This window comes from Gnatocerus cornutus, chromosome 5, assembly GCF_029298725.1.
Source record: "Gnatocerus cornutus isolate USDA-ARS CGAHR chromosome 5, icGnaCorn1.1, whole genome shotgun sequence".
In the NCBI taxonomy this organism is placed as follows: Eukaryota; Metazoa; Arthropoda; class Insecta; order Coleoptera; family Tenebrionidae; genus Gnatocerus; species Gnatocerus cornutus.
The window spans coordinates 13,436,423-13,459,458 of record NC_142237.1 but is presented as its reverse complement, the minus strand read 5'-3'; the positions used below and the strand labels follow the sequence as shown (position 1 = coordinate 13,459,458).

Here is a 23,036-nt window from a genome sequence, read left to right as displayed (position 1 = left end):
GCTCGTTGTAAATTTTTTGGAAAATGTGTAATTGCTTTGGCTCGATTAGCATAAACCGCAAAGTCTTCCTCGTAACCTTCAGTGTTTATAACACCACCTTGTGACGTCTACTTGTAGAAGCTAACATTTTTATTACAGTTTTCAAGGATCATTAAGGATGAAACAGTAGGTGCGGATCCTGCGTAATCTTGATCTCGAAATTAGAATTATCTTGTTTGCTAAGATAGTATCGGATAATAATAAATTCGATGATATTGACCTACAACGTGGCTTGTTTCTTTCAATAAGTTCAAGGACGAGACAAATTCGCGTCTCCGCGGTACGCAGTGATTAACTTCGGTAATTATTTCTTCGCCGCAGGACCGATACTTTGTGCGTCGTCAAGAAATTTGCTATTTTTGTAACTATTAGCTGGAAGATTTATTGCACTGTGGGTCACCACGTTTAAGTTTAGAATGGTATTTTTATTTTGGTGAAGCGAGTGCGGTGAGCTCATCTTCTCAGGGATAAATAAAAGAGAGATTACATAAATAATGATTTTTTTAATTATGAACAACAGCAGAGAACAACCATGAACGAATTCACAAATAAAATGCAAAGCTATGTACAAAATTTACATAGAATAAGACCTAGGACCCTATGATAAATTAGGAAACGAAATAAAAACAAAATATGTACAACTCAGTTCCACAGAAATATACCTACACGTCAATGGTCAAACTAGTTGGTTTGACCGAGATCACATTGCAAACTATAACGTTCCTATTAGCATCACGATACGAAATTATTTCATCTACACTTATCCTAGTTTTAACATTGCAACGATATTGACCTACAGATCACATGATTTTAAAGATTTCAATTTAAAAGAATTGTTTCATGGTCACATCTGAACTTAAGTTTGAGCAAAGCTACATTGCACGATTGGTCGCTTTATGAATTAGCTTGAAACAATAAACCGCTCAATCAGTCTTTAAATTAATCACTAAGATATCGTGATGCCTCGAAAAATTCAGTCCATGTACCACTCGCTAAGATGAGATTTTAAACCACTTTGTAATATCAGAAATGTTTCAATGGATGATGAGATCCCACTTGATAGGTGACGTACATAACAAAACAAAACAAAATAAATAAGAAAACGACATCACCTGACAAGTGCGACTAAAACCCGTTTAAAAAGAAATGATCAAGAAAAACAATTATAAATTACTCCTAACAACAAAAAACGAATGGCTTCTTATACTAAAACACAGCACGAACTTGCACGTTTTCTTCTTTTCGTTTAGTCGTCGTAAAGACTACATTCGGGTACTAATTGATCACAAGCCCTCGATGTCCACTCCCGGTCTTCTTTCGCTAGCCAGGGATGGTACAGGATATCTTCGGACGTGATTCTTTCCGAAGGTTCTCTTCTTAACAACGAACGAATCAAACATCTTGCGCGCGATGAAAGACATTCAGGAATTACGAAATGGCCTCGAGAAATTTTTGCGAATAGTGAAGCGTGTTCGGAATCACTAAACGGATATCTGAAACAGAAATTTCGTTATTAGACACTGTTGGCGTGGGAAAAATCAATCATTTACATATCTCAAGTGGAAGCTCCAGACAAAGGGAGCCCACGTGTGATGGGACACCTGTGTTACGACACAATGGGGTCGTCATGCAAAATTTACTTAGTACCAAAATCCGCACCTGTCGGTGGTACATTATTAATGATCCGGCTCAATGTTGAATGCAAATTCTTTGTCATTTGATCACGGTCAGATGTGACTGCTTGAAGAATGACAAAGGAAAGTGACTAATGTATTTAAATTTTAAATAAAGAGCAAGATAAGGATGTTTGACCCACGGTTATCTCTAAACATTCAAATTGTGGAGATGAAGAAATATCCGGTGGCGGAACCCACAAAAAGGTGTAAATCTCGGTACACCGCAAGTTCAAGGTCTGATTATACCAAATTGAATGCAGTTCCTCGACCGTGACTAAGTAAAGAAAAAATCACTGCGGCTATAACACGGACTAGTTAAAATAATCGAACCATGACTCGGGTACTCGGTGGCTTTGCAACGAATAGAAATGTACTTTCTTAAAATTCATTTCAGGAAGCGTCATATGGTGGACGATAAGACATCAACCCCCTTATACCAACTGTTAAGTGCGGTTAAGAAGAGTTTGTTATGTTCACCTGTACCGACATATGGTGGATCCGTTACGCATCATAGCTTGGGAAATAAAGAAATAAGAAGTAACGTTTTTTTCCGCACCGAAATTGGTCGTTATTGCCGGAAGTGTTCTTTCGCGAAATTGCGGTCGATTTTTGTTACTATTATCGGGTTAAATTTAGACTCGGAAACGATCCGTAAACATGTTCGAAAAACAGACTTAATGATAAGTCTAATTTGATTTGGTTTATCAATAATTCGGCCGAGTTTGTAATGACAAAATAGTGATTTCACAATCGCGTGGTGGCTGCAACAGACGTCTGAAGAACGCACCTGCCACATGCTCATCTTGAAATATTTTTTTTTTACCCTCATATAAGGCCTACCGTGATAGGGGGCAGGTGGTGTCTGACATACTACAAATAATCTGACGATTTCGAAAGGGTGCATCGAGCAGGTGAATCTCTCAGCGCTGCCGGCTATACAAAGAAAAACCACCACCATGAGTGATATTCCGCATCTCCTATACCTGATGCGCGTTCTTCCACGGCAGGTGCGGAATTAAGGGTTTATCGCAGGCTTTAATTAAGACAGGTGCCTCGGATTTTTGTTTTGAACATTGACTGGTTTGCACGGGTTGGATGTTTGGATATTTACCTGCCGACTAGCATGGTGTAAAGGATGACTCCTAGAGACCACATATCCGCGGCCTTTCCTGAGTAGTGGGCGCCGGCTTTGAGAATTTCCGGACTCACGTAAGCAGGACATCCTCTTTTATCATGCAGCCAGTCGGTTTCCGGTTCTTCCAACACAACAGCGTCTTCTAGTGATTCTAATTTCAGCTCGGTCCTGCAAGGAAATAATCAATTAGTTTTATTAGAAAAACCGCATATGGTGGTTATGTCGCAACCAATCAAGAATTTGTCGCAAAGGCGTGGGCCCCGTTCGCCCAAAACTGCTTGCAAATTATCTGGCAAACTAAACAATCGACTATTACATATGTACATAAAGTTGTGTACAAAAGGGTTCCGCAACCCAGTGTCGAAAGCATTAAAACGTAACGTCATCGAATGTTTTAACAAAATGTTGGGCAAGCTCTTGCAACAATGCTGCTCTGTTTCTGTCAAAATACCAAAACCCGATGGTGCCAGTATTGGATAACACGTACAAATTGTAATTCCGCTTATAGCTGATTGCTGCGAGCTTCTAGCTCCCGTCTAATGTGTTGCCGCTCCGCTGCTCGCGGTCATGAATCTGTCGAAAATTGCACAAGACTTTTCCGGCTGCCCATGCCCGTTCAACGAACTCGCGCACTGCCAGAGAAAGCGAAGAAGGTAGCCAGAACCTTTGCAAATGAAAGTGTCATTTCTCCGCAAAGTATTGCAACAGCACCTCTTGCAATACCTATTATTAATGGTGTTGTTACCCTTAGCCGGAGAGCCCAATTTCGCCGGTATCTCTGCATGCGTCGCCGTTGCAAAACCAAGAGTTCAACGAAACAATACACATGAAAGCGATTATAAGATTGTTTAGCTTCCATGGCGAATTCGGCGGCCCCGCCCTACACGGGTGCGACCAGATAGCTTCCATGCAATTTTTTCCGATATGTTTTGATTACTTATTTGGCCGCATACACCGGCGACGGGGTCAATAAAACGCCAAATGCCGCCGAACGGGACAACGGGCCACTTTTTATGGGCCGAGATTTTGTTGCAAGACTAGTTTTTTTGCATCTCGCGGTCATGCCACGAAATTATGCGAAGAGTAGGAACTAATGCCCTCGCCAACGTTGCAGATTAGGACAAGTCATGGACAAGAGCCTGCCTGCAACCACAACAAAGAACGTCTTCGGGCCCGGCAACAAGTTCTCAAAACTCGTACCGCAACATCTCGATGTTTGACACCGCAAAAAAAGTTAAACTCGTCGATAAACCACACTTTTTATATGCGGGATGTACTGCACCCACTCTAGCCAATTATTGAATTAAAAGCTTCAAATTTTTTCTCCCACGAACTCGCTATTTTTTCTATGATTTAACATTCTTGAATATGCTTCGGATCTCCCATTTTTTGGATGCGGCCGATCACGATTAAAGGCTTTCTACCTGAGTTCTTGACATAGGAGGCATCAAGCAACTGTTTGTGTTCATTATCGTGATATACTGAAAAGATGATTGTATCTCCAGCTGTGCTACGTTAGACGCATAACAAAAATGGAAGAGAAGAAACCGTAAAATTTTCAGTTTTGCGCTGTGGAGTACAATGCGAACACTTGATTCCTAGAAAAAACGTCTATTCAACATTAATCCAAGTATGAAATTAAAATCATTGATCGTACAAACCATAACGGAGTGGTGTTAGCAAAAAGAAATTTGTCTCTCATTATACGAAGAAGACTTTCTAAATTCGCAAAAACATTTCGGACAAAAATTTTGCGCACCGTTGCGGGAATAAATTATGACATGCGAACAAGAATTTAATTTCAGTTAATGAATAACGCAAAACAGTCGGTAATTTCCTAACATCCTAATGGCACCGTCGAGGTCTTTGGCAATCTCGTATCTAAAATGAATAGATGGATGCTGAAAGGCCATAGATGGTTGAAAATAATTGTTGAGAAATTGCAGAAGATGGAACGCAGTGATAGGAGTTTATACATATGCAAATGATTAGTTTAGATCCTGTATATTTGGTAATTGCGTTGTCAGAATTGGCTCACGATTTTCGCAGGTTACCAAAGTTCATTCCAATTAATCAAGGAGCGTTGTTAAAAGTCGTACGTGGAGATACCGGGAAGGAGTCAGAATGTGTTACAAATATAACACTATTGCACTACTCGTGTCAACGAACCTAACTTTCAGTCTACAACATTTCACACATTTCTTTTTGCGTTGCGCCATCGTCGGCAAACTTTCTTTGCTTGGCAAATGTAGTCCATTCAATAATTTAAGCACGACTAACGTTGCGTTTACTGTTAGAAGAGACGGATCCGCGTCCGCGTAAATATTTACATACTTTTGCGAAGAAGAAAAGTTCGAGTTCCCGCTATAGTCACAAATACAGAGCGTGGAACTCGCACAAGACGGAAGCATTAAAAAACACTTTGATTATCTATTTATGTAGGAATTTCCCGTTATTTTAAAATAACAAGGTTGTTACAATGATCCGGTGGTTTACGTCATCCGCAACTAGCTAATTTGCTCAATTTGTTTATCGGACTGTATGATAGAACGCGGTCCTGGTATTAAGTTACGCTGTATTCGAACTTATTGCTACATATAAGAATGTTTTATTTTGAACAGTCGATTGCAGTATGTGCAATCATTACGACAGTGGAAGGGTTGGGCAACTGACTTGCAAAGTACAAGCTGCGGGCCAAATCCAGAGAGAAACACTTGCCAAGCTATTCGGAAACTAACCTTGCCTAACACCTCCGAGGAGTGTCCATTGCAACACAAAAGCGCCTTCGCCAACCCTCCAAGATTGAACAACTTACAGCTTGCAACCCTACCTGCTATTAAGGGTTATTAGAGCGATTAGGAAAGGCGGCAGCCGCCCCCATGTCGTAATTTCTAATTCTATTAATGCATAGAGCAATGAACCGGGATGCGCGCGCACTACCGGTGTACCACAGACTCCGGTAAGAGTGATCAGCAAGTGAGAGAAATGCGGAAATTGACTGCTGCACTTGCAGCAACTGCATCGCTACCGAGGGCGAGGTGTGGGAGTGCAAGGTTGGAGCAACCATAGGGTGAAGATTCTCAATCAAAAGAAGCTGGATATCGTATCTTTTGGTATAAATAAAGTGACCCTTCCACTGCAGATAAAGACATGAAACTGTTCAAAGACAATTAGAATGATAACACCCGATTTCCTTCAAATGTGTTTACATTCAATTAGTAAAAAGTATTGAGACATCCGGAATGCCGACAGTTGGATCGTTACCTGGCGCCTTATCCAAGATTATCTTGGTCTATTGGCACAGGATGCGACCAGCAAGGACCCGTTGAATCATTAAAAAAACATCATAGGGAAGCAGACTGTCTAATGGACCGAAACAGTTACGTCGTGGTCTACGCATTGCAAGTCTCTAATTAATTCTCTCAACTGCAACGCCGTATTAAAATCGCAATTTCTCCATATTAATTCACTGCAATAGCACAATTACTGCTCAAATTGCGAAGTTGTGCGGAGTTACTTAAGATAAGCAACACCCAATTTGAAACTGAGGAACTTAATGCGATATTACTAAACCTAATAAACGTTGGGCAATTCAAGTTACGTGTGTGCAACTAGACATTTTTGTAGAGCTTTTACAGGTGCAACGAGTGTAATGCACCAGTTCCACTTTGGGTGAAATAATAGCATGGAAACGAGGAAATGTGGGTGGGTGGACGTAGTTTGATAACATTGTGTGTTATCAGTGATAATCCGAATGTTCGTTTAATAGCAGTGTGTAGGCGAGTTCGCAATTTTATTGTCTGAAATTGCGAACGATCATTTTTCTGACGCAACCACGAGAATTGTGAACTTTTCAGTTGGTGCAATATCTTGGTCGAGAGGAAAATGATGAAAACCAATCTGGCGCCCACACGTGTGTGTTGAAATCGCGAGGATTTTTGTCGAGTGTCAAACCTTGATCTTCTGGCATCAGCCACAGTTTCTTCTTGTAAACTTAATTATTGATTGACACGGTCAACTCCGGTATCTTTGACACAAATCCAGCAGATTGATAGAGAAAAAAGAAAGAACCGCAAATAACCTTATAGTGTAAGCATTTTATTCGAAAGAAGGCCAAGAATACAAAATGCAAGTTAGTTCACACGCAACTAGGTTAAGGACCAGGCAAGGTTTCGCATTGAAAGTTGCCGCACGTCCAACAGTCATCGCCGGAAACGTCCGTAAAAAGCTGCGAGTTAGAGAAAGACGCAGATACCGCAGTTCCGAAACAATCGGATATCGTATTGGTAAATTTTTCGCGGATTGCTGCAAGCCTCACTGTCCCAAATTACACACGACACGTTACGTAGATCCAAACACTGTTGACCGACGGTCGAGGACAAGTACACAGTAATAAAAACAGCTTTTGTGATGGATTTCCATGCAAATTTATCGGCGTCAATTTGAACTTTACAATTATAATGAAGCAACCTTACGACTGCATGTGTGTAGCCTTGAGATGATACCGAAGAGATTTTAAAGCCAGTCCAGAGAAATATTTTTGTAAAACCATCGTTAAACTTGTTTAACAATCGGATACCTTCAACGATATCCAAGACACTTTATGTAAGGCAACCAACTATAAACCGATTTCGCAAAATCTTTACGGCAACGCTTTTGAAACGACCGTAATTTCGATTTAAATATCACATCATTGTCGTTATTTCTAGCAACTTATTCCTATTGCCTTCGCAAAAGTTGCCACTATCGCAATAAACTCGAGTTGCTGCTGATCGTGTGCCTAAGGTTCTCAGCACTTTACTGGTTAACGACACTTTTGTTATGGAGCAATCCTTGGGTGGCCTTTCCATCATTCTCATATGTTATGTGATTTTGAGCCAGCGAATTCTTACTGTTATTGTTGCCAGTTAATCGCCACTACATAGTCGTACCATACAAAACCCATTTTTGTCAAGGTGGAATCAAGGTGGACATGTTTTGTTTCACATCAAATTTCCCAATTCCACGTTGATAGCAACAACGAACTATAGCACTCCTTTTTGCTTTACACAATGAATTTCAATCCGTCAGAGCAAAGGAAATCACCAAGGATTGTTACTTCAATTAAAATCGCGCTAATTCAATGAGCGAAGAACAAAGGACGAAGGCAAATCGCATGAAATTGCAATTGTGCAGACGGCTGCTGGGGACCACTGTGATATAAAATTGCGAACCACTTGGTGCTGCGTTCGCATGAAAGCTTCGAATTACCAGGTTCCGGTTCATTTTGAAGCGTGCAGACGCGTGGCAGATGTTTGAGGTACCGTCATTCCCAACAATAAAAGCACAAAAAATGCACGCATTAAAAGAGATCAGGATACATCAATTTGTAAGGAGAAGTACTTTTTAGGGCCAGGTAAAGAGCAGATGCTTACCGAGAACAGGAAACATGTGCGACCTATTACTACAGTCAATTATCGAAAAACCAAAAAAAAATCAAAACAAAAACCATTTTAAGGGTTGCAGCAAAGGAAGTCGAAGACGCGCGCGACATCAGATGGAAAGATCAGAGATATCCAAGTTTGGAAGAAATTTACGACATGTGCGAATTTTGGAGAACAATAATGGTTGTACTGTTGTGGACCTGCTGGCTATTCGTGAAACTAAATGTAAAGTTTGGCTGAAGGTTGCTCTGGTGGTCCACAGAAACATCTGCACTGAAGCCATCGATCTACAAAAGCCGAGCTCAGATCGCATCTTTTGTGCAATAAAGACTTTTTGTAGGTGTTTGAACACCTGGTGTTGGGTCAAAGAAAATATTGGACTGGGAGATTTATGGTCCGAAAATCTTGACGCGTGGCCTGTACGGCATTCTTTAACACTGGCGATGATGGTTTTTTTAATAAAACTCTACGAGCCCTGGGCGCTTCAATGACGAAACTATAAATTGAATAATGACTGCAGCAACATTTTGATGCAACACTCTTTCGACACCGACTCTGACGCAAAGCTCCACTGTTTCATTCCATCAGATCAGCTTGCCATACGTGCTGCAAGCTTAATTACTACTCAATTAATCCATAATAATGCGGAAAACTCTTTTTGGCACCGCGGACATCAAGGTCCCAGGACCGGTCGCCTTTGTTCTTCAAAGCACACCCCGGCAACCACGACAGAACCAGAACTAAAATACGCGATAGCGCCATGTCTATTTTAAAATTTTAATTTTCGCAGACGACCTTCCCGAGCCAAGGCTTTCGCAACAATTTGCGTATTACGACACATGATACATATTTACCGTATCGTTACTGCAAATCAAACAGTGTACATTAACAGATATTAGCAACGCCTGACGAAACTGCCCTGTTTATTTCTCCGTTTAACAGTCGCCTTCGAAAATAGACCTCAACTACGCTTGCCAAAAAAATTTACGAGTTTTGACGTAAAAAAAATTTGCACGTATTTATACCCAAACAAAGAATCTGGCAAACCGGCCAGGCTCTTTCGGTCGCATCCTGATCCTAAATTTAGCTCATCGGCCAGACGACCATTAAGAAACTGCCGGAGGCCCGGACTCGCCCGGAAATGACTCTTGAAATGATGTTATCTCACTTATTTGCACAAAAACGATTAACTGCGGGGGACAATTAATGGGATTGTGCAGATTAACAGAAATGTACGATAAGCGTTTTATCACGAGCACTAACTATCGCGTATTTGTTGTAGCAAACTTTTTCTTTCAGTCGCCCTTCCTCTACCACCCCTGAGTATTGACAAATAAGAAATCGTTAATCTGACGTGTCATTTATTCTGCGATTGTTGCATTTGAAAAGCAAATATGAGAAACGTATGAAAGCCTAGTTTTCCCTTGCTATCATTAACTGGATTTCTAGAACTGGGTCAACTTTTTTTTAGATATAAGGAGTTAATCGTGGTTAACCCGGATTGTGTAACCTGACGAGTGAGCTATTCTTAACGTATTTAATTTTTCGCAATTTTCTCAAAACAAACATGAGTTATAAAATCGGAGGTCGCAAATTTAGTCAAAATAAAACAATCGCACTTACATAAATATTTAAGCAAAAAAAAAATAATCAACTTGATGAATGGATCCGACTATTTTTATAGTGGAAAATCCGCAAAGTTTTATCAACTGATAACATGTGCGTATTTTGCAATAGCCACAAGTGATGAGGCGTTCAAGTATGTTGTAGTGGGTCCAAATGTGAGCTAATGCTCTGTACAGAAATTGAGCAATTATGTTATATTTATCTGGGCAACAGTCACGACCAGAGGTTTCAAAACATCTCTGTTTCATTAACATGCATTGCGTACATACGACAGGATATAAGGCATTAACCTCCACTAGATAAAAAACCTACAAAAAAAAACACCGTTTCGTATCGTGATAGCCGACAATCCTTCGAATCAATCGATTATACTTGGACCTGTGCCAGCTTTGGCAACACTAGGTCAAAAGTCAAGTGTAAAGGTCGCCCGCAATAATACACCAAGAACTGATTTACGTTCTCCTAGTTCTTGACACCCACTTCATAGCAGCTCAACACAAGAAATCCGAGAAATTCGCCCTCGATGCTAAACAAACAGAAAAGACAGCGGATCGTTTCCGCGGCCTTGTTACTCATGTGACACCGCGTATCGAGTAACTTTTTTCCTTGCTTCACGCCCCACAAATTTCGCGTCCGACATCGCCATTTTGAGTTATTTCCGTTTCGTTCATTCATATACAGAAGCCACGCGTGCTATATTACTTTTAAATGGACGTTGTATTTATAGACCGTGAACGCACCCTTTGACGTCAAATATTGTTTCCGGTTGGCAAAAGTAAGAGGTCCTCGATCTGGCCAAGCCGAAATATCCGTGTCACAGACATGACCCGGTGAAATTTCGCGAGGAACACGGTTGTCGATCAAAAGACATGTTAATGAGGTCTCAAAAAAGAACGAACAATGCGGGCTCGTCTTGGGTATGCACAATGATATAGGATAAGTCGCGTTTGCCCAAGAACTAGTTTCGGATAGTCGTAAAACTTGGCTTTGACCCCAATAAATGCAAATTTTGCATACGCAGATGACTACCTAGCTGGCCCCGAAAGATGTTTATTATTGGACACAGATAGAATAGACAATGAAAATATTTTCCATTTGGGCGCTTGATTAAAATGGACGTGTGGGCAAAGAGAAGTGGTGGCAATTTCACCAAAAACTTGTAACATCTGCACCTTGTTTCTGAATACCTGCTCTAGTTTCCGCGTGAATCTAATTTTAGGAAACATTTTTGAAATCAGCAAACTCCTCTGCACTCGCGGATTGAATCAGCACAAAGATTGAAGGGCAACACAATCTCTTAATACTTGCACAATTAAATGTTGCGCACGTTATTGCAAACACATAATTTTCATAACATTGCTGTAAGTTTACATAACGTGTCGATCCGCTGCAAATTTTGGTTTGTTTCAACCCAAAGAGTTGACTCCTCGTCGAATTCATTGTAATCATTGCCATGAGCGGGCATTGTTTCGCAGCAAAGAGGTCGAGTTCACGTTTCGCAACTGGCTTCCGCTATAACGGCGTGAACTTGGCCAGGTAAGGGGTGTGAATAGAATGGTAATGGGAAAACCGTGTGCAAGGGGGTGGAGATTTTCTCGAAGAGATCGGATGCACCGCAGCTGCGCTTTTCGGCACATCCTGTCGATCGATGCAATTTCCTGTTTGATCCCTTTCGCAACGGAACAGTAACGTTATATTCTAACCACACCCGCAACTAGCACTGGGAATGTAATAAGAGGTATTAATAGATTACAGACATTCAAGCCTACAATGTGATGAGGTAATCGTAAACGGGACACTGAGGTTCAAGTCTTGCCCAATCCCACTTCTTACGATAGACACGTGTAAACGCGCCTCACCGACGATTCATTACAAATTGCTACACACTAAACAATTCTTCTTTATCATCATTTCATTACATTGCACGTCTTTCACGTCGTGGGAACATTTCTTCCAAATTCTTTGAAAAAACGCAACGCGGAGCAGCAGAACAAAAGCTTTCCCAATCAAAAACGCGTTTCATCAAATCATCCTTTTCCGTCGAGGATGTTGGGTACAACGATTTAGAAGATTACGATCTCGGTTAAATTCTCGCATCCGGAGAGGTTGCAACATTTCGAACTATCGGTACTCACCTTTGGGCGTCCGCGAAGACGAATTTCCTCAGTTTAAGGTCCCTTAATACTATTCCATTCGTGTGACATAGTTGAACGGTTTCTGCGATTTGTTTGAACAGCCTCTTTGCTTCTGATTCCCTCAGTCTTTTTCTCGATCTCACGTACGAATGTAAGTCGCCATGAGCCTTGGGGTACACTAAATACAAGTACCGATTTCCGACCACCACTTCGTGTAAGGAAGAAACCCTCGGATGCGAATCGAGGCGATAGTGGGCAGAAACCAGAGAATGGCAGTCCTTTGAAACGATCTGGAATGAAAATTATCCTGTAAATATTTGCCTGTGTTATCTACCGCCTGTCGCGAGTCGGCCCATTTATTTCATATCTCATATTTATGTGCTGGTTGCAACAAGAGACATTGCACATTTTATCGTAATGTTGCTGAGCAACCGACTATTTACAAATGTGTTTGGTAACTGGCAACCTTGTTGTTACACAGACCTGCTTGACGAAATAAAAAACCTTTAAGTGAATATTCGCGAGATGAGACGAGACCTTTAGAGATGTAGCAGCCTTGAAATTTATGCATTTCGGCTCCGGCCTTGCACAACCGCAAAGTGGAGCAATTAATTTATTAATTGTACATAGTACTTGTAGTAATCCAGCGTTCCTTTAATACCAATTAAATTAACAATGCGTCTTGCCGTTCCTACTTCTGTATCATTAGATCATATCCAGCTGAGTTAAAGGCAAGTGTCGTAAATTCAAGTGCCTTTTTGAATTTAATTAGCAGTTGATTCATTTTTCGTCCGATAGCTAACATTTTACCTTGTAATCTTACATCATTTGTATTGAGTAATTGACTTTATAAAACGTATTGCCATTTATTAATGTGCATATTTACATCGTTTCTATGTCAGGGTCCCCAAAACTAAATCAATCTGAGTACAGATTCCCATAATCAAGTACCATCGGTCACCGAGAGAACCAACCCTCTGGGAAACGCCCCGGGAGATCTACGCCCAAAGTAACAGCTCTATAAAATTGCTCCATTTCGTGATCCGTTAATGTTAATTTAATCACGAATTCGTCTGACATTTCCACACATCACCAGTAAGGCTAAAGTGCATAACTCATTACATTTATCGGTATGTTTACGATTTTTTCATGCACCCCCCACTTACTATCATTTATCGCCCATTTTATGACGAAATCCTAAGCAAACTCACACCACAAAGTATCATCTCGTTTGATTTTATTTTTATCGAAATAGGCGACCTTATTTATATTGGGTGAATGGTGTCACTTGCTCAAATACGGATTTTACAGGCGTTTCATGGCCGAAATTAATTAACATTTGGAAAATCGTAAATACCTAAACAAACTTCCGTCCGTTTTTATCTCACCGACGCGGATTTTAAGAAGCATCAAGGCCGAGAAAATGGATGAGAGATGCTCAAGAACTGTCTCGCCTCTTAAACCATTAACGTAATTGCACTCTTGTAAATTGCTCAATACAAATTGCTTTATTGTTATTCAGTTGCAAGCCGTCAAAGTCCCATTAATTTTGCGGTAACTGTAATTTGTCTCGAATTATTACAATGCCTTTTAATATCTTGCCAATCTGACTTTTTGGTAAGATAATTCCGTCAGTTTTTGCCATCATTTCCTAATGCAGAGCTGACAATTACATCCTTCTTTTGGCATGCGAACGCAACAAAGCACTTGTTTCTCACGTGCGGTGCTTGCTGATGTCAACAAAATTCTTAAGACAGTAGTTCAGCAACATATCTTGTTTATTTTTGTCTCCATTCTCTACGGTTGTTCTTCAGCAATCAGCTTAAACTGGTTACCACATTAAAACAAATCCATCAAAAGGAGCCGCACGCTCCCAAATCCCCTTGAATTTGCACAACTGTGCTCTAATCCAACAAAGTTAGATGACCAACTTCATCATTATTACGACACACCACGCTCACATTCAATGTCAGACGCATTTGTCGAGGAATAAATTATACTTGAGGGACGTGGTGAAGACCAAAACGATTCAAACCGTGCAGGTACTTAACTTCGGGGTTAATCCGTGCCGATGATAAGAAAATGAGGTAAAACGCGGCTTCTACGTCCCCGGAGCACAGCGGGGACGCTCGTTATGTTTGATTGTGACCGCTGTTTAAAAAAACTCGATGGTACTTGAAACGTGAATATTGCTGTAAGTTTAAACCAGTACTGTGATCGCGGTGGCAATAAAAACTGACCTTCGACGTTCCTGTTTTCGTCAAAGGTGTGCTGCGGCTGTCCCAACGACAAGCTTTGAAAAAATTTTCCGGAACTGTTGCGAAATTTCTTTTAAGTAGCCGTCATTTTCTAAGGTTAACATTCATAATTAAGTGCTTCTATAAATAATATGGACGTCGAGCTTTGTTCCTCTCCGTTCAAACTGTTAAAATTAATTGCGAACAATTAACCTGGGATGAATACAAGCGGTCATAAAGAGCTGGAGAGTGGGTGAGCGTAAATTCCGGTACTTTACTATTACTACGGTAGTAACAGTTCTAGGTTTGCACGAAGAGGCGGCGGCGTCTTTGACGACAAAACGGACAGTTTTGCGGTAGTCATTGACAAAATAAAGCAGTTGTCCGTTTCGGGGACTTCAAAGGGAACGATGACACTTTTACGACGCTCAACTTGCAACATGGTCAACGGCAAAAGTTTGCATAAAATTAAATTTGCTTATAAATGTAAAATCCGTGCGATAACTTATAAAACGCCATTGTATTACTACTACGTGTCTGACGTGATTTGTTTACGTGCCGCTAATTTACCATAGCAGGTCGTTACCAGACTACTGGAATTTTTCAGCATCCAACAAGAGAAGAAAGCGTGGATTAATTTCGATGTACCATTTACACCTTCGGTACCATTGTTCACGAGTCTGTTTGATGACATTGATTGATAACCTTTGTTTCGTGAAGGAAAATTGCAGTACTTTTGCGCACGCAGAATTTCACTATCAAGGTGTAGAAGAGAGTCCAATTACGGAAGTGCAGTGGAACGGTACATCCTGGCTTGTTATTACACCAGCAAAAATGGATATTCCAGACGAATAAATATTGTGGCCTTCGGAAATATTTCTCGGCGGAATTAATTCGTAACGTATTTCGCGGCCACGTGGGGGTTTTACGTAGAAGGACAATTAAGTATTTAATCGCGAGACACGTGCTTGTCAATGAAATCGTACGACGTCGAACGGAAGGTTATACTTGGGTCATTCCGTTGGGTCTGATTGGGGCATTGTTCGAGGGTGCTTTCTACCTGCATTCCACAAACGCTGCAACTCGAAAATGCAGCGGAATTTTACGAAGCTTTGCAATCGATGATATGCAAATCTAGAATCGAACCCTTTTGACGCGATTTAAATAAACGTGGGGTTAGGGTGCGACAGAATTTTCCCTTATTTCCCACATGCATCACCAATTAATCAACATCTGGTTATAAAATGCACGTAAGAGGTGAAGGGTTATGGGGCATCTCCCCAGACAGAAGAGGTTCTCACATCGGATGACCACGCGAATAGTGCAATGGACCAGTTCTACCAAACGGGTTTGCACTTTGAATTAATTTTGCTATTAATGGTGTGTAGCTAGGGTGACCATGAGAATTTTTCCCAACGTTTGGACTACTGATTCACTCCCTAATCCGAATTTTCCGCCACCACTGACTCATTACCATGATCTCACTTTGAGAAAAATTATGAAATATTGGACCCTAACCGTCGAGTCACGTGGTCCGGAAAAAACCTCTAGAAAATAAACAACCCGTGGCCTTGGCCGTGCTTTGCACAATTTCCTAGCACAAAAGGGGGTGCATACAATAGGGGCAGGTAAAGAATGATTGGATTTTGTACTGCGTTAAGGGTTGCTAACGTCAAAGGTAATGGTGGTTTATACACTAATCGAACTTTTCCCTCACCTTGCAGACCAACTCCTCTTGGGTGTTGACGTCCACGCACCGGTACAAAGAACTACCCTCAGCTTGCTCGAGAAGAAGGTACTTATCCGCGACAACGGAAGTTTGGAATTGTTTATCACTTTGATTAGGACACGGGGGTGCGCTTTGGTCCCGATCGGTGGTAGGTTTGGGCCTCCGACATTCTTCTCGTGGTTGACACACCCTGTATTTTTTGGGCATATCGTTCGCGGAAGCCGTGTTCTCCACGATTTTGTCCACCCCCGGCCTCACACCCGACACCACGTCTTGCACGCTTTGCATTTTCGCACTTCACCACACAACACTAATAAATTAAATTGGTTAAGAGTCAATTTGTTATCCTAATCGGCACTAGTCCACCTGGAACAGAAACAAAAAATCAGGCGGTGTTTCTCAGTCCTTTTGCGCAAAGGAGCCGACACGAACCGGAGAAGAACAAAGACCGCAAAAATCGATGATAAAACGTTATCGGCGTCCTCAGGAGCGGACGATTCAAAAGCCAAACAATTTCTGCAGGTATGAAAAATATTTGTCCAAGGTGTTTTGTAAACAATAAAGGTCAAAAGAAACAAATCGACTGACATTGAAGAAAATTAACTATAACAATACCAACCTTTCCGACCTCGAATCCGTAACGAAATTTGAAGTGTAACCAAAGTTACCGAAACAAAAAAATTAAACAACTAAATAAAATGATAATGTTAACACAAAATTAACACTTCCACAGTGAGTGTGCGCACAACCAAAGTCATCGCGCTACTGACTGAAAATCTGAAATCCATTCCGGCGAAGTCTCACGCAATGTTCCGGAGGGGGCCGCGCAAGCGTACCAACAAAACAGAGCTTTTGCGAGTGTGTAGCGTAGGGCGCTTTTGTATTCCTTCGGACAATCTACCTGAGATACATCGGCATATAAATAAGGTGGTGCGTGGTGCAGCTTGCCACCCACTATTTAACCCCATTGAAAAAATGCCACCAACAAAAGATGGGGCAGATGGCCTGATTTTTTGTAGTGATTCCGTTTTCAGATTGGGTACATCTGCCTAGGAATTTGGTTTCGGACGGACGTGATTACATATTTGTCTTTGCCTAGACCTGGGGGGTGGGTGCAAACGTAAATAAAGTTTCCACTGACCACACACCGGCGAAGCTTTCTAACAATATTCTTGAATTTCCTTCGGTAGCTTATCACTTTACTTTACTTTCTTCAAAATTGGAAACGAGCTTTTAATGACCAACATTTATGGCTCTAGATTTGTACCTTGACCTTATTAACTCTTGGTCTAAGCTACTAAATTCCCAAAACGAGATTTCACAGCGGGTTGGCTCATTAGATCAAATACTTCTTACTCTTAACCAAAATTTGCGATTTACTAAAACTTCATGGTACAGAAATTCTGGTGTTTTCGAGTATGTTTCGTATTTAAAAACTTTGCATAAAATTGTGCAATAACTGAGCAAGGGTGGTGATTAATGTTGTGCAAACATTCTGAGAAAATTGTTCAAAATTTTCCGTAACTGTTCTGAAGACCAATTTCTATTCACGTTTCGTGTGGAATCAATATTTTCTATTTGTGTGCACAATTTGAAATGACTTTCCATCTTTAGTAATACTAATAAGTCATAAGAAAATATTTGCTCAACAAATCGATTCCAGGATCGAGATCGATTTATGAAAATTTAGTGACATTGACACCTCCAAATAAATCATTGCTCAACAAAATATAGAGCAATGTTAGATAATAAATCAACAAAAATTGTCAACTTAAGGTGTGATGAGGCAATGTCAATAGGCGAAGATACCTTCTCCACCTGATCAATCCAATACAACAAACATTATTAAGCAACCTGATTAAGGTCAACTATTATTTAAACATGCAAAACAACAAACAAAAAATACGATTCATTTCTAGGAACAGCACCCTGTATATTATTCTAGCCTGCAGCTCCTGTCCCTATGTAGATTTATTCAGTAGGGTGAACCTAATAAAGCAACAAAAAATGTAAATTCACCCTTGTTATCTTGAATAGCCCAACTCCGGCAAAATCACGATGAGATTTGTGCTCATAAAAAGAACACTTAAAATTGACCTAATATCCTATTTCTCAATTAAAGTTTTCTGTTGAAATCTTTATCAATCGAATTTTTATGAAGAAATGTGTTGCAATAAATAAATCGAATGATGAAGTTGTACGCAATAAAGAAGTATAAATAATCGGAAATATCAGGGAGCACCCGTCTCATGGATGTAACTTTTACTTTTACTGATAACAGTTATTTGACTGACAAAATTGTATACACATTAAGAAGAAGATAAATACGCGTTAAAGAAAAATAAAAATTAGATATCAACGTATTTATATTAGATAGGTGATAAATGTGACGAAGAAAAAAATCAGTAATGGAATATTGATGATGTCAATACTGATAAAGATGTAAACATTACGACAGACCAGTGTTGATCCTGCGAATTCGCGGGTAAATTGAAATGAAAGACCGCATGGGAAAACTTCGACATAAAAGCTCTGGAAGTATGTCATACTGTGAATTCATTAGTGCATTTATATTCAAATACCCTATTGAATTTTTAGAAATGTATAAAGCCTCAAACTGTGTGTACTTCCGTGATTCATATTTATGTGGCTGCGCATATTATCAACATTTTAATTACAAATATCAGACTATTATTTTTACTTCAAGTTTGCAATTATTTTAAAGTCGTTATTTACTTTAATGATATTTGCATAAATGTTCACTTTAGATATCATTCCTTGCACTTTTTAATGTCAAAAAGGTGAACTTTACTAATAAATTATGTGTTCCCAAAAATGGATGAAAATTATTGTTTTAATTCCAAAGTTCCACGTTTTTAAACACGCATTTTTAGAATTCTACATTCTTCGATATCATGATCTAAAATACTTATCAAATTGTAAATTGATTATTTTTTTATGTTTAAAAATCTGAGATTAGATTATACGAGTTTGGAAAAAAATCAAATTAATATGTATTTGGAAAAATTTGTGCTCTTTCAAATAAGAAATGCTTACAAAATCATTAGAAACAAAAAACTACAATATGTGTTTTCTATTTAAAAAAAAATGAAAAAAATATAATTTTTTTTTAATTATTTATAAGCGAGAAATTTTAATGTTTGTCGCTTGAGCCGCAGGTGAAAGCGGCATTTTATGGAGAGACCTAAAATTCTTACAGTGCAAGATTTGTAAAAAGCCTTTTGGCCAATAAACCAAATTCTAATAAATGCCACCACCAATAAAATTAATTTTATTTTGATTTTTAAGGTGGAAAAATTATATCTATTAAATAACGAAACAACTTGTATAAATAATATTTTGATGTATAATCTTTGTTGTACTAAAAATTATTTTCCTTTTAAATGTCCTTGAGCGGTCAGTGTAATTTGTCTCGTTTGCCGCACTGCCCCAGCTTTTCCGCACTGACAGCGCGAGGTAAGGTTGCCTAAAAGTGTACTTTACAATTAAAGGGGTCAAAAATTAATTCTTCGAAATTGCAGCAAGAGTGTTTTCGTACACAAAATTATTCTTGTGTTGTTTTGAAACTTGTACTTGATTTAAAACTGAAGTGACCTCAATCTTTAACATCATTTAAAATTTATCAGTACAAATGAGATAAGTGAACTAGTTGTTTTTTCAATCGTTTCGCCTTTCTTGTTATTATTTTGCATCTTTTCGTTTTATGGTAAGAGACATATTACTTTTATTCTTATTATTGTAATGTTATTTTTCTATCTGACATTGTCTGATTTCAATGTCGAATAGTAAAACATAAAAAAGTAATTTATGTACCCTCACCTTTCGACAAAGGGTTAACTCCTGGTTCCCAGATTTTAGGACCTGATGGTGATTAATCTTTTGGACAATAGTGACCAGATAATCTTGAGAAACACTCTCTCTGAGAGACACATTTAACATAAAAAAATTTAAAATGTCAATACAATTTGCACACAATAAAAGGTGCTCCCTTCTTGAATGACTCAAAATTGTCAGTGCGGTTGGTGTGACTAACTTGATTTGCACAACCTAAATAAAATTTTGGTGGCAAATCCACAGCAGCGATTCTAAAATGGTTTGTGTGGTCTATAATTGAGTGCTTTAAATTATTCATGAAATTGATTTTGACATTGATGTTAATGGAAGTTTGAAAGTTTCTATCAAAAGTTACCAATGTAACATAAATAAAATTATAAAAGCGCGTGGCAAGAACAACCAGTCATTTGTAAACTACTTTGAATATCGAAAATACATAAAAGAATACACAAACAGAGATCATAGAGATAATTAAGTAATCCAATAAATCAGTATTTCGTCACGCATCGGTTCAATTGAAATTTAATTTGCGTGGGTTTTTTCATTGTCAAGGCTGCTTTAAATTACTTGAAGCAAACTTTTACCAATTTTTTAGTCATAAAACGTATTTGCATTGTTTTATTTTTCTCAATGTCACATGTACACTGCGCCATTCAAAAGTCAAAGTTGTCAAAAATTAGCTTGTTTTACAATTCATTGTCTTACTTTATATTCACGTTTTATGAACATTATTAATATTTATTATTTGCCGCTTTAGCAAAAAATTATCAACTTTGGTTCCTTTTCAAGGTGACAACACTATTTTGATCAACTTATTTGACTATTCATTGATTTTTCAAGGTGACTACACATTGTTGACGTAAAAAGTAAAAAGACGTTGGAACATCTAAAAGGAAGATAAATTGAACTTGTAGAAAGTTAGAAATTTAGTTCTGCTTCACAATAGGACATTTACAGAAGAAATTGTTGAGGACAAAAAACAGGAGATTTATGATCATTGGTTAACACGTGTATTGATAATTCTGATTATGTTATTTTTACCTACAGGCACTTTGACTGTTTATTAAATGGATAACTTTCTCTGTAGTATATGAGATGACAACAGGAAATTGTCTATAAACATCGTTTATAGTCAATATTTATTAAGATTGTTATTTTCATGATTTACGAAGAGTAGTAGTGCATAAAGTGGATTTTAATGATGCGATTATAAGACAAGCCTCATAGTCCAAACTTTGAAATTTTTTGCATCCTGCCAAGAAAACAAATCCACAAAACCTGCCATTTTTGTACTATAACAGTTGAAAAATAAGTCGGTCTCAAGAACCCTGCCAAATTTTATACCTATCTATGAAATTAAAAATTAAAATTAAAAATTATGAAAATGAAAGGCTTTAAAATTTTCAATTTTTTTAGAACAACGTTTTTATATTTTTTGTAGCGCATTTGAAAAACAAGTAAAAAATATAACCTTCCCAAATTTAATGCTTATAACTATAAAATTACAAAAATGACAGAATAAAATTTTATATATATAATAATAAATAAAAATATAAAAAGAATAAAAAGTTTTTGTAGGTATGCTTCCAAGAATAAGATTTGTTGTCTTACAAGATCTGTTGTAAAAAAACAAAACAGGAACAGTAACTTCTCTAAATTTTATTGTTCTAACGTTAAAAGTACAAAAATTACAACTTTGAACACAAAAATAAAAATTTTTGCTTGTCCTCAAAATAAAAATTTCAAAAATTTGTTTTTTGTTCTATTAGTGTAAACATTGACACAATTGAATGATAAGTCGAAAGTAGCAACATTTCTAAATTTCATGTCTACAGCATTAAAGGTACGAAAGTAACAGACCTTAAAAAAACCTTAAAAGAAAAGTGTGTAAAAATTGTTCTACCTACTCCTCGGCTCCTTTATTAAGCTTTATTTTATTTTTTTTTGTGGATTTTTGACGCTTCCTTGTTTTTTTTTAATACTACTTACCCAATTCGTTTTGATAAAAATATTATTAAAATTTCTAATTGTGTTTTTCCAGACTGCACCATTTTATAAATGATTGATTTATAGTTTGTTATGACTGGCGTACGAATTAAAGCATGGATGATACCAATTTGCACTTTCGTATTTGATTGAGTCTTCTGACGATGACGTCTTAACTGATAAAATATTATGCAAATTGTTGATTACTCCAACCTTTGATTTAGAATAAACAAAACGTTGTTTGTTACTTAATCCGTAATTAGTTTCATATCTATTTTTTCACTTGTTTGTGACCACTGTCCCAAAATAGTTCGAAATCTGAAATTTTATGACCCAATGTTTATCTCTCAAAGATTCCCTTTTGAGACAAATATTTATCATGGTCATTGGCAAATATTCTTTTATGACTAAGTTAAGGAACCGTAAAATACAAATTCCGGAATTTAGTTTATTGTGTCATAGACCCTGTGTAAGTACAGCTTTAGAATTATTTATTGGTCAGCAATTTATATGTTTAACGGCCTCCAATAAATAATGTTGTATCTTAAATTAAACATATTTGAAGAAAAAGTACTTAACCCTGATTGTAATTATCTCTGAGCCTTTATAACGTGGAACATTATTACACAAAACCACGTAAGCTGTAAAAAAAGTAATTACGCCTTGACGCAACAACCGTAACGTAAAATTTTAAATATTTGCCACAGTTTATTGGATTAAGAATTTTGCACAAGAGGCAATAAATTGTGCAAAAGAAAAACACTTTTCGCAACTATACAATTCGTTTTTCTTAACTTCATTAAACATATAGGAGTATTATTTATTGCTAATTGAGATAAAATCGTTGCGAAATGAATGAATGGCAGCTTTAGATGTATTTTTTCTCTCAAATAAATATAATCTCGCGAAACAATGGTTTAAATTACGAGCACATTATCTTTTTCGAGTTTTTGATAAAAGACGCGTGGTATTGCAAAATTCTTGTGCGAAAGATAAACGTTTAGCAATAGTTTAACCTTTGAATTAATCACAATTATTATAAGAACGGCCGTAACGTAAATAAAACTACTTATATATGTCAAAGGTGGTTATTGGTGATAACCGTAGCCATAAGGAGGTCTAAAAGTGTTGTTTCATAACAACCAGAACATAGCCATAACAGGAAAACACAAGATATGGCTGGCATTGTTCTTGC

General features: G+C 38.2%; 1 protein-coding gene across 1 annotated transcript; it reads right to left on the bottom strand.

Annotated features, from left to right (window-relative positions):
• Nucleotides 1–522: 522 nt before the first annotated feature.
• trbl (tribbles pseudokinase 2) lies at nucleotides 523–16,780 on the bottom strand. Its single transcript, XM_088036046.1, has 5 exons — nucleotides 16,620–16,780; nucleotides 15,989–16,366; nucleotides 12,035–12,324; nucleotides 2,827–3,018; nucleotides 523–1,532 (listed from the first exon to the last, which is right to left on the bottom strand). Exons 2-5 carry the CDS (start codon nucleotides 16,286–16,288, stop codon nucleotides 1,286–1,288), a joined length of 1,029 nt encoding a protein of 342 aa, XP_087892172.1. The 5' UTR covers nucleotides 16,289–16,366; nucleotides 16,620–16,780; the 3' UTR covers nucleotides 523–1,285.
• Nucleotides 16,781–23,036: the final 6,256 nt, after the last annotated feature.